The sequence below is a fragment of the Oryzias latipes genome, chromosome 24 (genome assembly GCF_002234675.1).
Source record: "Oryzias latipes chromosome 24, ASM223467v1".
Taxonomy (NCBI): Eukaryota; Metazoa; Chordata; class Actinopteri; order Beloniformes; family Adrianichthyidae; genus Oryzias; species Oryzias latipes.
This window is the reverse complement of record NC_019882.2, coordinates 3,325,648-3,343,688: the sequence shown is the minus strand read 5'-3', so window position 1 is coordinate 3,343,688 and position 18,041 is coordinate 3,325,648. Positions and strand designations below refer to the sequence as shown.

The 18,041-nt window shown below is 41.9% G+C and overlaps 1 protein-coding gene and 1 long non-coding RNA gene across 3 annotated transcripts in view; one reads left to right on the top strand and one right to left on the bottom strand.

Annotated features, from left to right (window-relative positions):
* LOC111947089 overlaps positions 1–18,041 on the bottom strand; it is a 69,158-nt gene that overhangs the window by 13,140 nt on the left and 37,977 nt on the right. Inside the window, exons 2-3 of one of the 2 annotated variants that reach the window (XR_002872893.1) lie at positions 7,295–7,416; positions 6,747–6,871 (exon numbers count right to left, since the gene is read on the bottom strand). This is a non-coding gene — a long non-coding RNA (uncharacterized LOC111947089). The remainder of the gene's footprint in view (positions 1–6,746; positions 6,872–7,294; positions 7,417–18,041) is intronic. The other variant, XR_002872894.1, reaches the window with a different exon arrangement.
* Positions 9,861–16,832, top strand: LOC101175611 (T-box transcription factor TBX18). Its single transcript, XM_023953137.1, has 8 exons — positions 9,861–10,398; positions 11,165–11,327; positions 11,615–11,716; positions 12,586–12,757; positions 12,859–13,026; positions 13,428–13,492; positions 14,688–14,782; positions 15,481–16,832. Exons 1-8 carry the CDS (start codon positions 10,164–10,166, stop codon positions 16,020–16,022), a joined length of 1,542 nt encoding a protein of 513 aa, XP_023808905.1. The 5' UTR covers positions 9,861–10,163; the 3' UTR covers positions 16,023–16,832.

Below are 18,041 nucleotides of genomic sequence, written 5' to 3'. Positions count from 1 at the left end.
AAGCTCTCAATAAATCATCATCCACCAGTCTGCGGATGGGGTTACGGTTAGGGTTGAGCTAATACCTGCAGCCATTAACAACATTTCACTTTGGACGCACTTAAAAAATATCGTGATATTTCATAAAATCAAAATTTTCCTACACCTTTACTAAGCACAATAAAAAAACTGATTAGAAAAGCACCATTAAGCAATATAGATGATGAGCTATTTCTTACTAATCAGGGCCTAAAAAGACTAAATCTGGGAGGGGGGGGGGGGGGGTTGGGATTGATCTACTGGAGCAAAGAAGCTTTTATGTAAGGGTTAATGACCTTCACAGAGTGCATTAACAGAAATTAACACTTTGCGTCTGATGGTTCGGGCTTCCACGGCGTGTGTTAATTTCTGATAATGCACATTTTGAAGGCCATTCACCTGCTCATCATGGTCACTAACAGAAGAAAAGATCGTTTTTAGAACTTTTATTTTTGTTCTTTTTTTGGTTAGGATCACTTTTTTCGAAAACGATCGTCATCATGGGTTAAGTAAAGCATCAGTAAAGAGAGAAAATTCACCTCTTTCCGCTTGTTTTTGTCCAGATAATGAAGCCAAAGGTTGTTTTAAAGAAGTCAGTGCAATGATAAAGAACTTTTAAGCTATGTGACCTGAACTTCTTTTTTAGGTGTGCATTATCACTTTTTAATGCACATCCATCAGCCAATCAGACTGGAGAATTCACCCGTGCAATGGTATAATTTCTGTTTATCTCAACCGTTCTCTTTCAAAGTGTGTAATTTATGTAGAGCAGAGAGATGAATCAGCACAAAATTTTATGTTTTGTTTTTTTTTAACTCAGGAAACACTTAAGAAGCCATGTCCAGCTATTTTAGGGTTAGGCTAAATACTTTAACCCTGGCACGTTTTTGTGTGGTAAAGGTAATGCAAGCTAAACCCTAGCTTTAGACTAGTTTAGATAAACTTGCAGTCAAAAATGAACCCTCTAAAGGTTGGAGGGTTGATGTATTAGCAGTTCTTAGATGTGCCGTTATCTTACAAAGCATACATGAAGTCAGCAGGTGCGGTCAGAGCCCTCCAGCTGTATCCCTCTCTGCAGGGGTCGCTCGCTTCCTCATTAGCAAACCCTAAAATCCTCAGACGGGTTTTCGTGTGGTTTTTGTTGCATGACTGCGTGTCGGCGCTAGACACTGATCCGATGGTTAGCTCATGTGAAGGGATGAAAGACCGATGGAGTTGGCGAGCTGATGGCGAGAGCGGTTCGGCCGAGGTAAAAGCTTAATTAGAGGGCTGCAGAGAAGGACCGCCAGTGACTCAGCCAGAGAGGATTAAAGTCAACAGCTCTTGATTTCCATCAAAAATAAATAATGATCGGAGTGTTGATGAATCGGAGGCAGATTTTTGGGAGAAAAGGATGGTTTAGGCTGATTAATGACTGAGAAGAAGGATGAGGGCCAAAACAAAACTCGGTCTCATGTCCCATCTCGTTTTACCGCACTGCATAGACGTTCTCCTCCAAGGAGGCCAAACCGTTTTCCTTGTAAATTCTTCAGTTTTAGCATCATTTTTCAGTCGGCCCATGCAAATCGTTTATTTACTGCCTTCTATTTGGAGCCACGGCGACAAGTGGTAGTTATGCAAAGACGAAAAAAACAAAAATACCCCGAGTTCTGAATATACGACAAAGCCCTCCAGCTATAACTTCTTGCAACACATTTAGTTTGTGTGTGTAACTAAGCTATAATGTATCTGGACAGAGCAGGATGCCAGCCGATGCCCGTTAAAGGCTCTAATGTGGCGGTGGTTTCATGGTGGTTGGCACAGATCAGCAGAAGAGGGCAAAGAGGAGGATATTAAAAACGAGGGATGTGGGGGGAAGCTAAAGAAAGAAAGGCTGGTGCTGCATGCGGCAGATGTGCACGCAGTCTCCCCATCTTTCTTTGACCGAGGCCGATTCACAGTGTGGGCCCCCTGCTTTTGCCCTTCATCCCATCTTTTCTTCAAGTGCTTTGCTATCAGGAATGGGGGGCAAACCAAACAGCTAAACTTACCGCCCCCCCCCCCGCACTTATCTTTTATTAATCAGACCTCAGCAGTGTGTCAGTGACGCACCCAAGTTGTCAAATGTGTCTCAAGAACTTGCACAAAGACGCATAAGAGCATGCAACTGACCACTGACAAATGCCTCGGGGTGTTTCATATTTCCTCCGCTCTGAAAAACGAGGAAAAAGAAAAAGCTCCAGAGCTCAGTTTGTGTCTGAGTATGTGTCAAAGACGGAAAGAAAGAAAGAAAAAGAAATTAGTGAGACGGATGACTTGAAAGCGTCTACCTCCTCCCTGTCATTCATAAAGCCTCTTTGACTCGCAGCGCTTTTCCGCCCTGCACTCACACACACTCTGCGGCTCACAGGCCAAGCAGAGCGGATATTCTGGGTGGTGTTATTCCAGGTGTGGAGTCGTTGAGGTCTCCATGCTGTGACCCTGTTATCCTGGGAAGAAGGAGAGTATTAGACACATGCAGGGAGAGGAAGAGACTCTATATCAAAAACACATTTCTCCCTGAGGCTGTATCAGTGCAGCAACACAGAGATGTGCGCATATAGACACATGCACTGGAATTCCATCGTTCTTGGCTCAGATGGGAAGTTTGCTGATTGCACAAAAGTCTGCAAACCCTTGCATGGATGCAACCAAGAAGCAGAAAAATTCTGGTTTTTTTTTTATCTTATCTTTTGCAAAACGGAAAACTTTATCAAGTAATATAAAGAAAAAGTTACAGATTTGTACGAACACATGAAAGTTTTACGAATATGTCTGTATGTCTTAGACGGGTTTGCAGAACATGTCAAGGAGACAGATTTTTAGAATTCCTTTACAGGTTAAGAAGGTCTCAACCCACCTGCCCAACCTGTTCAATTAAGGGTTACGATCACCTAAAACACCTGCTCACTAGTCTCTTTAATCAGGTGAGCTTGGAATTGAGACAGTTAAAGCTAAAATGCACTTTTTGTCTTTTTGATTGATTATTTTAGTCAAGCAATATAATCAATCAAAAACAGAAAAATGCAATAGAAATACTTAGATACAAATTCCTGCATTTGATGAAAATTAAAGCCACAAGCGTCATTTTACTAACTGCCCCCAAGGCCCCCTTTCCACCCCCACTCCCACCCCACCCCTCGTGGACTGAGTGACTCGCCCTCACTGCTCCCCTCTCCGCTGCACATGACTGATTCACAACTAAAACAGTTCTTTTCAAAATGGCTGTTTTTCTGTTGGTTTTATCTCCATAGCAACCATTTAATATTTTTGTCGTCTTGGGGTGACAAACAGGTCTTTGTGATTTTTAGAATAATCGGAAAAAGTACATTTTTAGATTTCCTTGGCAACAGAAGTTTTTTGGCAACCACACCCACATTCTCTAATACGTTTGCATCGTATGTTATATTGTTTTATTTAGCCTTAGCCAACGACTCATTTAGGAAGTTTTTATAATATCTCATCAAAAAATGTGGGAAATGCCACTTTTGCGCCAATTAAAATCTAAATCCTTTGTTTTTCAACACTGGCCCCACTCGTTTTTTTTTACGGTTTCCCCTGCTGTGATGTCACCTTTTTTTTTTTTTTCGTTCACTATGCCCAAAAATCATTTTCAAATGTTGGTGAGCTTCTAAATTTGAGGCGGGGGTGAAATTTTCACTCAAAGGTGCATAAAAGAAAGAAGAATTGCGAAAGCAACCTGGTCCTTGCAGTCCAGGACAGCTGCAGGACAGAATAACAGAAAAGGATGCTATCCTCTTGAGATTATAATTTGCACTGATACATAAAGTACACACACATATTGACTGTCAAATAGCGTTTGATCCAGGTGAATACTCAATTCTGATTGGCCGCTGGCTGTGCATTAAAAATTGATAACCGCACGCCCCAAAAAGAAGTTCTGGTCACCTATCTTAAATCTTCGGTATCACTGCGCCGCCTTCTTTAAAACAACCTTTAGTTTCATCATCTGGACAAAAACAAGCGGTAGGAAGTGAACTTTCTCTCTGAACTGATGCTTTATTTAACCCATCGGGACAATCAGCATATATATATCGCGAATCTTGACTACAGCGGTCTGATTTAGATTGCTTTTTGTGAAAAAAGTGATCAAAATAGGAAAAGAAACAAGAATTAAGGACTAAAAACTGGTTAATATTAATTTATTTTGTAAGTGACCATGGTAGTTGATGGCCTTTGAAGTGTGCATTATCACTTTTTAAAGCACTTCCACTTTGCGTCGGACAGTTTAGGCTTCCACAGTGTGCGTTAAAAGGTGATCATGCACAATTCATCGGCCATTAACCCTTACTTAATTCATGTTTTATCTAATAATGGTCAGAGTTTGAAAAAAATAAAATTACGTGCAGATATGTATGCACCGCATACTTTTTTTAACTAAATGATTGCATCTTAGAACTCGATCCAGGATGGAAATCGAGGTTCACTGGACGCCTTTACTGCCAACTCTCATGTTTCATCTTTTTCTTTGATTAAAATAATGGCCCAACTATTCCAGTTGAGCTGATGAAAGAAAAAAGAACGCAAAGTGGAACATCTAAAGGGATCAAAACAAGCGTTGTTCTCTGCTTTCGGGCACATTTGTGCCAGGGTTGGCCTTACATGTCAGTTATGAGCTGCAGATGTTTGTGTGGGCTCCTTCTTTTAATGATTCTTGTTGTTTTTTAATATTACGGCCTTTCTGCATTACGAGTGCTTGTGTTTGTGAGAAAAGTGAAGTAATGAGTTCAAAATGTTTAGGCGACTTGAACTGAGAGCTTTTTTAGCAGCTCATTATTCCGCCGTATTGCAGGAAATGATTGCCGATTACACACACTGATGGGCAACGCACATTCGCACTTTCATGCAAACGCAACTCACAACGGTGAGGGGGAACCAATAACCTCTGCAACACTTTCCCCCCCTGATGATGTCATGCACACACGGTTTCACAGGTAATGTGAGGAGAAAATGTTTTCACCTCCTCCTAGCTCGATGGAGCGAACCACAAAAACAGCACCTGCTAGCTTGCTATAGTTCTTTGCATGCTGCCTGGCCCTCCCCACCCACCTTTGAAGGTGGTGGTGGTGGTGGTGGTGGGGGGGGGGGGGGGGGGCTTGAGATGTTTCCTTGCTGAGTAATCTTACAAAAACATGTGACATTTGCAAAAAAAAAAAAAGAAAAAAAAACATAGTAGGTAAGGTTCTTCACACCTTGGTCATGGCTGGAAAGAAGAACCGCTTCACCTCATGTAATAAAAATGCAATAAGATGGTTACCGTGGCAACACCACAAAATGACCACATTTGCAATGATCCATTTACCTTTACAAGCTCATAAATCCAAACTAACAAGTTAAAAGTTAAGAGTTGTTGAGCTGAGCTGGAAGTCGATCACTCGCAGAAGAGAGATTCGGATTTAACGTTACAAGCCTTTTTATTTTTGTGGAAAATTAATTAGCTCACTAAAATTAAAAAAAGACATTTACCGTAACGCACAGTCACCAAGATATTTGTAAGAGAGCTGTGTTAGACTTCAGTTTTGCATTTGATGTCATGTGAAAAATAACTTCACTCAACATTGACAAATTCTGTGAACTGCATTTAATCGTGGTGTACCTCAAGGAACTAATCAAGAGCCACAGTAATTTTGAGTTTCTTCATTTTTAGGGGTTTTCAGCTAAAATTTTGGCTAAATAATGACTATTTTGCATAAAACATAGGAAGCTCATATTATGAATTAAAATTGAACCCTTTGAAGACCCACTCCAATCCTTTCTTGGTCTATTTTCAAAGCCTTCCCAGTGGTCTTTTAATTGTAAATGTGTTCTTTTTAGTCAAAACTTAAAAATTTATTTAAAAAAAATGTTGGACATAGTTTTTACAGAGCAACTGGTTCATTAGAAATTTACCTCTGAGTTCTGGGCAGAACTGTTGGCACAGAGTACGCCCCCCCTCCCTTACATGCTCTCCCACTAGCTCCCAACCAAATATTAGCAGTGCAACAAAAATGGCGAGCAATATTGGAGCCATCCAGCCTCCACTTGGACAAGGAAAATAATGGATCTAGTCATCTACTAGTGGATACATCAGAATGGGGCGAAGCAAGGACCTTGTGGCCTGCCTAACGTATTTTCTCCATCACAACTTAGCCTTTTTTCAAACAGCAGCTTTTCGTCTGCTCCTGATTCACGATTTGAATAAAGAAATACTCAGAAAGGCAAAGTTTTCTTTATGTCCTCCATCATCAGAAAAACGCTACAAGAAAATATTAAACCACCCAAAAAAGTATTTTCATCACAGTGGGTCCTTAACACGGGAGATTTCATTTCCAATACCTAAGAAACACACACGCTTTTAATGTAATTCTTCATCTGTTTACTTGATGTGATTCAGAGAAAAGCAGCATTTCATATCGACTCTGCTGCATATCAACGTTATAGGCTGCTTCTCTTTGCCTCAGAATTAGTTGGAATAACGTCAATCGCAGAAGTCGTTGAAGATTTAGGGTAGTCGAACAAAAGTCAACACTGGACAAAAAAAACTACTGCACACAAAAAAAATGTATGTTTCGAAGTAATCTAAGACATTTGATGGATTAAAAAAAAAGGAGGATAAAGTTGCTCTAGTTGTTGAACTGTCATGGACATCACACATTAACACAGTTGCTGCATATAAAACAGTCAGGTGTCCTGCCCCGTATTTACCTTACCTTTGAATCCACAGTCACCACCCACTGTGGGTTCAAATAAGCGTCTCACATGTACGGTATCGCCATCGCATGCCGTGCGGTTTAAAGCTCTTCTCACTGCATGGCTCTCCTGGTCCTTTTTTGCTCTGGAAAACAATTGTGTTTCCTTTTCGTTTACGCTCTTCCAGTCTGTTTAGTCCTATAAACATTTTAAAACTTTGACTTTAGAAATAGAGTGGATATCTGCTAAACGCATTTGAGTTTTTCATCATGAAAAAAGGTGACGTAACACTATTTTGGCCTGGTCAGCGGTGAGTTTGAAGAGTCTTCCAGCTATCTGGACTCCTGAGTCGGCGGACGACCGTCTGCCTCTGCTGGTGTGAACGGGACAGGCTTTTGCAGCCAGAGCAGGAATTTAACTTACATAAAACCCTGAAGCAGACGGAGGCCTGAATGCAGAGCAGGCTAATAATAAAATGAATCAGTAAATGTCATAGATCCATCAATTTCTATCAAGCGTGTCGGTAAATACCAGATTTTCAATGCAAAGACAACATGGGTCAGCTCACTTTGATGATGAGCCAGCATAAGCAGGATGTGCTTGCTGGACCTCTTGCTTTGCAGCTTCACCACAACAGAGTTCAGCTCCAACTGCTGACTCAGCAGAAGATCCGGAAGTTCAGACCTGGACCTGCAGAACCAAACACGGACAGAACGCAGATGTATGAGTGACATGTTTGACGCATCGCAGACCTGACCTTACATCACACACACACAAGTGGAGCGGAGTCATGCTGCGATGAGGGAATGACTCTCCCACACGCGCGCGCACACTTTCCAATGCCACTTCCGCCATAAAAACCCTGGCACGGCTCCACGTGCCCGTTAGCAGACGCTAAACAACTGTTAACAAAGCATAACCCAGCCTCCCCAGCGCGCAATCATACGTCCCTTCAAAGCTCGCAGGTAATTATGGGAGAAGATTTCAATAAACAGCTTATTCAAAGAACACGCCCAGTTTTAAAACAAAACCTGTTTTTTTTTTTAAGAAAAAAGCAAGGCGCTGGGATTAAATGAATTTACAAAATCAATAAAAGTTTGGGTTATTGTTATTATTTAAACAGAATACACTTATTCACAACAATTTCACAGCAAAAATCTAGGAGGAATTGTTTTAATCCATCAAAATAACTTTCCTCACTCACAATTTCTCTCATGTTTATATTTTTATTTCTAAGTATGACAATGGGTTACGTCATCTATTTATTTAAGGATAAGCAAGGGCCTACATTTCTTTTCGGCAAAGAACATTCTCACACAGTAGTGATAAAGTGAGACCAAAAAAATGTATTATTTATAAATTACTATTTATTTCCTTTTCGGATTATTTACCTAAATTTAGATATAGGCTTTTTTATCCATCTACTTTATTAGTAGATGGATGGCAACTTTATTGGGAGCGTTACTGGTTGTTTTGTTTTACTTTTCTATGCATTGTTTTAAATAAAAAAATATCTAACTGAAAATATTTATATTTTTTGAAGATTTATTTTAAATCGTATACCTACATAGTTCTCATGCAAATGTCCTGCATCACTTTATTAATTTTAAAACATCACAGGATTATTAAAATTTGGATGTAATAGTAAATGTTTCCTTATTTAAAAACATTTGAAATAAAGATATCCTTTTTATGAATGTGACATTTTTTCAGAATGAAATTTCTTTGAATTCTTAAAACTTAGATTATTTTTTAAATTATTTTAAAGGGGCTCGAGCAGCATTGATACATTAATTTTGAGAAAATTAACAAAATTCTTATCGAAATTGAACAAAATCTAAACATTTCCTATTGTGTCAAATATATCCCACGCAATTACAGACATGCGAGATTTTTGTAATCCCACTGGACCTGGACCGTGTTGTTAGATCTGATAAACCGCACGGTTTGTGTGGACGGAGCTTCTCCGTCCAGTCGTTTACGCAAAATTTGTGCCAACAAACGCTGCGGCCGTTTTGTTTATTTGAGCCGTGCGGGCCCGCAACTCGGCGGTGATTTCAGCGAAGGCAACGCCGCAGAGTCGGGCACGAAAATAATTCAGTCCCGATGTGAGTGATTATACTTTATGCTGTCAAAATCCGCCAGCGCCTTCGTGAGTAATCAGCCGACGTGTTATGAGGGTCATCGTCAGGCCTCGGTGGTTCTGGGGGGGGGGGGGGGGGGGGGTGCTCTGTTATGCGGCCAGTCCTGATTCTAAAAGCTCCACAATTTTTTCGGACCTAATTTAGCTCCAATAAAACATAAAAAAGCAATTTCGATGGAGGGTACATTTGGATATACAAATGTTAAAATTAGCGCCTTCCCCCTGTTGGTTTAAAACCTTTACGCACACGCTGAGTGCGATTTATTTTTCATGCGCAACTTTTTACTCAGCTTTATACACGTGTTACCAGTTCAAAGTCTTGTCAAATGTGTTTTCTGTGTTTTCTGATTGCAAAATGACTTTTGATCTGATATAGATGAGGAGTTTCTCTACAAAACAATAGGAGTCGCTTCAGCGGCTATTTCTTTGGGCGAAATAAAATAAAATAAAATAAAAACATTAATAATTTAATACATATATAATAAAATAATACGTATCTCGTTTGATTTTATTTAAAAATTCTTTTTAAAAAAATGGGGCAGAAAGGGAAGCTATGATAACAATTGGGCTTATGTTTACGTTACATATAGAGTTCATGTTTTGTCATTATCCAGTATTAATATACTAGATGAGGAATGAGTGATTTGCATATTTATTTGTATTTCATTTGTATTAGTTAGTCCATAATAATACAAAAAGGAGACAAAAGGTGTCAAACTTTTCTGAACAACCAACTAAAATCATTCATGAAGGGGATGGCTTTCAAACCTCTTCTTTTTTTTAACTCATGCGTTTTTAAAGTCTTATCCAAAAAAAACACGTTTTTTTCTAATTGCGTCAAGTGACACCTGTTCCTGCTGCGCTGCAGGTATGTTGCGCCTGTGAAAATGCGCGCAGCACCTCCACGGGGACGCACCACGAGCTTCATTACTTGAAGACATGATTCATTCATCGGGTCTTCTTTTACCACATAAGGCGGCACGAGCGGCCCCCGCGGCGGGCGGGACAAGAACAAAGTTCCGGGGGGCTGTGATAACTCTTGATTGGTTGCTCTGCGCCGTGACTGATAGCTCCCTCTCCTGCTCTCCTCTGAGCTGCTTGTTGACACTCTCCCAAAGTCCTCACGGCGCCCTTGGATAGCGGAGGCTCTCCGTTCCTCCCAGCTCACCTTGCGTCTTGGTTCTAGGACGGCAAAAAAAAGAAAATAAACTGGCACCGTGGATGTGTTTTCTAAACTCTTCTTGCTGTGCGCGAAGCTCGTGATCTCGCCAAGTTCCCCTCTGTTCTGACAGAAATGGCCGAGAAGCGGAGGTCTCCGTGTGCAATGAGCGTCAAGGCGCACGCGTTCTCGGTGGAAGCGTTAATTGGAACAGAAAAGCGGCGCAGGACGAGCGGAGAGGATGCAATGTGTCCCGGGTACGAGGAGGGCAATAATGTTTCTGATTTAACCGGGACAACGGCGCTGAGAGACGGAAGAGCGTGCGCCGCTGACCGGACCAGCGAGGCCGAAAGCGCCAGCGACGGATCCCGTAAGTCATGACAAAAAGAACAGCAACAATATTTATAATAACAGTGCCTCAGCCTGCAGAGCAAATGCGAGCAATTTATAGATGTGAATAAATGTTGTTTTGTAATCAAAAGCCTTTTGCTTTCACGCAACTTAAAGCAGAGAAAATGACGCACAATAACAGAAATTATGTGAAAGCAGAACTCCGCAGCAAAGAAAATATTTTAAAAGCGGAGTTAAGTGGATCACTGGCCTCAACGTAATCAAATTCCCAACACCTCGGGAGGCCATGCTGAGCAGAAAAACATGGAGGTGCCCAAAAAACCCAAATTCACATAGAAATAATCATCTTCCATAATAAATAAAACAAAAAGAAAAGAAAAACAACACTGCTTTACACCCCTAGAGCTTATTATTAAGCGCGACAGCTGTCTTTGTTTATGTCATAAATATTTCAGTAAATTTGATTTTCAGTCAAACAAAATAACAAAAATATTTTATAATTTTTTATTGATCCAAAAATTTGGATACATGCAGGGTTTTTGTTGCCTGGAAAGCACATGTGTCTCTAATTTATACTTATTTTAAATTTGGGATTCATAAAATTCTAAAAATGTTGAACATTTAATCTAATATGACCTACATTTAATATAACGTACTCTCTAAGAGACAAACTTTTCCTTTTATGAGTTTCTTTATTATTAAAAAATGCATTTTATAGTATGTTAGTGAGAATGAGTGTTTTATTGAGCGGACCGTCGTTTAGTTATCTCCTGGTTCCGGTGCAGCGGAGAGCGAGGACGCGCTGCAAGAGAGCCCGCAGCCCGCAGCGCCGTGCGTGGCGCCTGCAACCGGGAGGGGAGAGGAAACGCACGTGGACCTGCAGGGATCAGACCTGTGGAAACGCTTCCACGAGATCGGCACGGAGATGATTATCACCAAGGCCGGACGGTGAGACGCGCGTGGATGGCGGGAGTTTAGCTCCGGAGAAAGAAATTCGCTGTAGAAATACAATCAATGACAATAAAAATCTTTGAAATGTGGAGAAAACAACATAAACAGTCCATTTAGCATAAACGCATTACTTTATTTAGAAAGTCTTTTTCTTTAGCATGAAATATTTTTTTTTTGAATTTTTCAACTATTTAAATAAATGACGTAGATTTTCTGTTTGATTTATTGTCATTTTTATTACTTTAGTTTTTCATTACCCTTTTCTGTCTCTGATTTGATCTTAGGCGGATGTTTCCCGCCATGCGAGTCAAAATAACGGGTTTAGACCCCCATCAGCAGTACTACGTTGCCATGGATATAATCCCCGTGGATAACAAACGATACAGGTAAGGCGTCACGCATCCTCGCGCGCTATGACGCATAGGCGCTCCCTTATTAGACTCACATTTTGTGACTAAATGTATCTTCAACTCTTTTCGAGTCTTTAGCCTCACACTCGAACCTGCAATAAAGTTTTGGTGCCTAATTAGCACCAGTCGGCCTGTTATCTTAATTTAGACTCCCTCTGCAGGCTTCCCCCCCCTGCTTTTTCTGCTCCGTTTCTCCACAAATGGCGCTTTGGCACTGCAGTTTCGTCGTTTTGCCGTCCCTTTTGGGCCTTTTGGACGCCTAACCTCTGTAGCCACCAGGGTCAAACTAACAAAAGTTGCTATGAAGCACAGGAAAAAATAGTGCGTTGCTGCGCTCAGTGCTGCCAAGGTTCCGCACACACACATACATATATATATATATATATATATATATATATATATATATATATATATTTACATTTTTTGTGGGATTTTGGGCAATATTGTTTATTCAGTTCAATGTAGTTTTTTTTTTACATTTCTGACTCCTGTTGTTATCTTAAAGAATGCAGGTTTAATTCCATTCACTGGATGATAATTACAGCATCAGTCAGACAAGAATTTAAGATCACAGCCTTTTGCAGGTCTTTGTTTCCAAACCTTAGAGCTTAAGAAAACAGGGGGGGGGGGGGGGGACTGCAAATGTTAAAGAGTTTTAAAGTATTTAAGACATTTGTCTATGGTTCAAACTTGAGCACACACGTTTAATGTTTTCAATATGAAAAAACCCACTGTTTGTAAGAAAAAACTGAGATTGAATTCCTTGTTAAATCTCTGTAACAGTCCCTGCATTTTAAAAAAAATGCCCTCCTCGTCATTTATTTTTTTTGTTAAAAAATGTGAAGGTACGTGTATCACAGCTCCAAGTGGATGGTAGCGGGGAATGCCGACTCCCCTGTGCCTCCAAGAGTGTACATCCACCCGGACTCCCCCGCCTCAGGAGAGACGTGGATGAGGCAGGTAGTCAGCTTCGACAAACTCAAACTGACAAACAACGAGTTGGACGACCAGGGACATGTACGTACTAAATTTGGGATTTTTTTAAGGCTTTTTTTTTTTGGAGGGGGGGGTGTTTTTAATTTAGTCTTTGAGTCTTATTGAGGTGAATCTCTGCTCAGATCATCCTTCACTCCATGCACAAGTACCAGCCGCGGGTCCATGTCATCCGCAAGGAGTGTGGGGAGGAGCTGTCTCCGGTGAGAGCCATCCCCGTTGGGGAGGGCACCCACACCTTCTCCTTTTCGGAAACTGTGTTCACCACTGTGACCGCATATCAGAACCAGCAGGTAAAACAACAAAGGAAAACGTGTGTTAGCATTGTTTTAGGGGAGTTTTCGGTGTTTAAACTCAAGCAGCCTCAAAGCTGTGGGAAAATGTTTTGCATTTTTGAACTGATCCGTGCCAACTTTGAGGTAAAACATAAGGTCAAGAGGCCCACAGTGCACGATGGCTGAAGTCAGAACATGCTAGTAATGCCAATAAAAGTCCCTTTGGATGCGGGTCACAGAGCCGGGCCTTCAGCACCACCCACAGCCTCAGCATGCAGTCCTCCAGGACACGAAAGACTGAATGCACACACACTTCAGCACAACAAGCAAACATGCATGAAAAGGAAAAAGCTTCATCCAGTGTGTGTTATCATGCACAGAAATCTAGAAACAATTACCACTTTAAATCTGTTTTTCAGATCACAAGGCTGAAAATTGACAGAAACCCATTTGCAAAAGGCTTCAGAGACTCAGGCAGAAACAGGTGAGTTAACATCACTGGAGTTATCCCCCAGGAATATAATTTTCTGCATTGGTGGGGATTTTTTGTTTGCACATTTAGTATTTTTATCGTCAAAGTTTGATGAACAAAGTTCTGGTATTTTTTTATGCTGCAAAATGTGCAACAAGCTCCTTAAAAAAAGCAGCTAAACTGGCGATCACGATCAGCAATAGATGCATTTTTATTAAAATGTGCTAACTTTAAAGGCAAATTACTCTGACAGTTGCACGGTTCTTTGAAGGGGAGGAAAAATGTAACGTTGGCCGCAAATCTTAATGGAGCATCAGATTCCAGCCAACCTCAACTTCAGCAGCAAAATAATAAAATGGAGAGAGTCCTGAAGGAAATCTGTATAAACACATTTGAAAACATATATAAACACAGCATTAAAACAACACTGCAGTAAAACTCCAGCAGTCTCCCAACAGCCGCTCCCTTGAGGCCTCACAGAAATCATTAGGGCAGAGAAGGAGGAGAACCCGTGAGACGGAAAATCCGGAGGAATTGGGTGCCTAACGGTGCGCTGGATAACCCAGAAACCTTCCCGACTGACCCTGTAAAACAGGAATGCTGACCCCCCCCCCCAAAAAAAAATCCCTTCAAATATTACAGGAAGAGTTAAACAGTTTGCTAAATAAACTTCTGCTCCAATAGGCTTTGGAGCCTGCAGAACCACTCTGAGCAGCTTGTCTAAATTATCACCCAGGCTACAACTCTGTTGGAGGGGGGACTTTTATACTCACGCTAACGAGCGGTAACAGAGCACTCGCATTACTCCACCACAGCAACCCTCTGCCCCACTTAGAGAAGAGCGGGTGGGGGTAGAGGACTCGGACTGAGAGCGAAGGGGAGTGCCACCTCATAAATCGCTGCTGCGGCTTCCTGCTCCTTCGTCCTGATTCGCCCGTAAAAGCAGTGTGAAAGCAATTACCTACAAGCACCCAGAGGGCAGCAGCCAATGACAACGCTGCGTTTATGCTCCTCATTACCTATGGTCTCCATGGAGACCATAAGAGAGGCCCCCACAGTGGCCAAGACGGCCACCAGGTGGTTAAGAGCCTGTAGCCAAATTAGGCTTTTTGAAAGGCCGTGCGCGGAAAGCAGAAACGGGAATTTTAGCTTCATTTTTCTTGTTTTGTCCTGGTAATGCAGATGTGTTTCGCTGCGTGTTTTGCAGAATGGGTTTGGAGGCTTTGGTGGAGTCGTACGCATTCTGGCGGCCATCACTGCGAACGCTGACGTTTGAGGACATACCTGGAATGGCCAAGCAAGGTAAGGACGAGAGCCTTGCATGAAATGAGAATACTTTGTCGTAGTTCATCAACTTTTGTACCATAGTCCGGGTGAATACTCGATTTTGATTGGCTGCAATAAAAAGTGATAATGGACACCTAAAAAGAAGTTCCGGACACACAGCCTGAAGGATCTATGTTATTGCTCTGGCCTGAATGCTAGTTGGTAACCAGAAACAGAAATGATGCTTCATATCACCTAACATGACGACTAGCTTATAAGCCCCTTTCCTCCACTGGTTGGTCCTCATTCACCAACTGCAGCAGAGCGGAATCGGTTCAGGCTTGGTAGTCGTTACCATGACAACGCATGTCAAATAGTTCACAAGCAATTTAAAAATAACAATATTAATGTTCTAATAATTGATGTAATATTTATTTCTTCTCTAAGTGACCGCGGTGTCGCCTATCAAAAATTAATAGACTTCGCAGAAGTAACCGTCCTCTGTTTCGTGTTGGACAGGTCACACCTCTACTGTCCATTAGTTTTGAAAACGGTCCCCTCGTCAGGGCATTATACCCTATGTATTTCAGCAACCTTTTTCCAGTCTGGCTAAAGGGCAGCCTACAAAATCCATTTGTGACCCAACAAAAGTGAAAACCCCCAGACTTTTGCAATCCTGAGTTTGGAATCTTGCCTCACTTTGTTTTGTTTTTTTTCTGGCTTCCTCTCCTCAGGCGTCCCAGGAGCTCATGGAGGAGTTGGAGGATCATCTCATCTGCTCTCCACATCACCGTGTTCATCTCCTTTCCAAGTCTGCCCCCTCAGCCCACCAGACTACACCTGCACCCGGCCTGCACACGCACTACACCGTTACAGCAACGCCCCGGAGCCGTTCCCCCCTCACAGAGGTCCGTCCAGCTACGACGCTGAAGGATTCTGCTCCCTGCCTCTCCCTGCCACTCAGCTCGGCTATCTATCAAACCCCACTCCACAGGGTTACGCCGGCCTCCGGCTCCACACGCAGCCCTACAGCCTGTACGGTTACACATTCCCCCCGTCACCACGCCTCGCTGCCAGCCCTGATAAAATGCCCACTGCTGCCAGTGCCAGTCATCAGAGCCCTTTCCTGGGTTCTTCTCCCAGTGGGACTCTTACAGACAGTCTTGGTGTGCTGGGCGCCGGACAGCAGGGCTTCTTGTTTGACTCTCGGACCATAGGAGTGGGGAACAGCCAGCCGGGAAGTGGGCAGTCTCAAGTCACCGCCCACTTGGGCTAAACTTGACTCTAGATTACAACACAAACAAAATGGCGCCCTGGTGTGGGCGTTCGTTGCTCTAGGATCAAACACTCTATGAATATTGATGTACAGATGTGGTATGAAGCTGAAGTGTGGACAGTGATGGATCAAATAACTGCCTCTATAAGCTTTTCAAAGTTACATTTAAAGGAAGTGACTTAGTAGGGGTTCATTGACACAAATTTGTAAACTGATATCCAGAAACCACTAACTCAGCTGGAACTGAACCAGGCCTGGGCTCCGACCGAGCAACAGACAATCAAAGCAAGCACTTAGACTCCTGAGAGTGCCCTGAATCACTTTGATACCTTTGCGTCTAACTGGATGGCTCCACCATTTTATACCGGTCAACTTCGTCAAATGCGCCCTCAGTCATCAACATGGAATACAGGCTTTACAATCGTGTCTGTTCGAAAAAATCAAATAATGTGCGGAATCATGCATTTTGACATGATGGCTACAAGTACCCCCCATTTTTTGGTCAAAAATGTGGGAACGATCAACCCACATATTGTGTATTCAGTGAAACAATCCCTTAGGAATCAGAAAAACAGCTTTTCTTTGAACATTTCATTCATTATATTTCTGTGAGAAAGGAGCACCAGACTCATCTTTTAAAGGGGTTTGTGCCCCTTTGCACTTAAAAAGCCCAATGCACCTGCTTCGGCTGTTAAGATGGCCGTCAGGTGCACACGACCTGCCCCGCACTTGACTGAAAAGCTTCTCTTTGCCAAAAGACACAAGCACGCTCTGTGACTTTTTGAGCCAAATAAAATATTAGTACCTTGATGTTTGTTTCTCATTTGCATCTGAAGACCATTTTGATATTACTTAACCATCTCTTACACTGAAGGATCATTTGGTTTTTCGAAAAGTCTACGTTCAAAATTGAGAGTGTCAAATATTTTTGTCATGAAAGAGAAAAAAATATAACTGACCCTTTTTCTATCTTTGTTTTTGTTTGCGTGTTAATTGAAAGCCTGGATAGAAACCTTAAACAAACTCACAACCAGATCTGACATTTATACCAATATAAATGCATGCTGATATCCCCACAAATGACTACACAACCACATGACACATTCTTTAATCTAGCATAAGGATTATACGTTTAGTTGTTGGAAGTCCCACACAGAAGGGTGTGTGTTCACTGTTGATCTGGGTGGCAAGCTGTGGAGATGTGTGTGTGTCTGTGTGTGTATATTTGTGCGTGAATGTGGGCCAACAGGTGGTTGGGTTGTCAGCAAGTGTGTGACTTCCAAGTCTCAAAGTTCATGTGGCTCCTAAGAATTGACACCCTGCCTCCCACACACACATGTAAGAGCACAAAAACTCATTCTTCGCTGCTGAAAGCATGAGGCAGACCTTTTAGCAAAGGGTCAGTTGAAGCTAAAACTATGTCAAAAATGCACGAAATTCTGTGGACAAAGGCGCTATTTTGCTTGTGAGTAATTTTACTCGATTTTAGTTTAACTACAAGCTATTAAAGATGAGATGTTTGAAGTAAGAACTCAAGTTACGTTCACAACGGGCATGTGACGCTTGTTCAAGATCGCACATTTAGCATGTTCTTAAACACATGTTAAGCCCACAGGACGAGTAGGGAGGGGATCCTTCTTCTTGTCTTTTCCTACTTGCATCTACTACTAGCGTTTGGTAGCGCATGTCCGTCAGCTACAGTTGGCAGAGAAAACATCGCAAATCTTGCTCCAGGCTTTTTCTCAACTCTATTCTGAAATATGAAAGACTTGGACAAAGCGCCATTTTTAATTTATCCTTCATGATCAATTTTCTAAAAGCTGGCACTTCCATGAATTAAAAGGGACGCCATCCAAATGTCAGTAATTAGAGTCCCAGAATGGCCAAAGTTGAACTTGGTTTACCTTTCAACACGCATTTAAAGGACGTGCATTTTGTATATAGAGCACAAAAAACGTTCGCAAAAACCTGAGTAGCTAGAGTTTTGAACGCGGAAGCCCAAAACACACTTTTAAGTGT

What these genes read in the sequence shown, in the direction of transcription:
- LOC101175611 (XM_023953137.1), top strand. Translation starts at nt 10,164, where the DNA reads ATGGCCGAGAAGCGGAGGTCTCCGTGTGCAATGAGCGTCAAGGCGCAC. An exon ending in ATTATCACCAAGGCCGGACG is followed by an intron (nt 11,328 to 11,614) that starts GTGAGACGCGCG and finishes ATTTGATCTTAG; the next exon opens with GCGGATGTTTCCCGCCATGC. An exon ending in AGTTGGACGACCAGGGACAT is followed by an intron (nt 12,758 to 12,858) that starts GTACGTACTAAA and finishes ATCTCTGCTCAG; the next exon opens with ATCATCCTTCACTCCATGCA.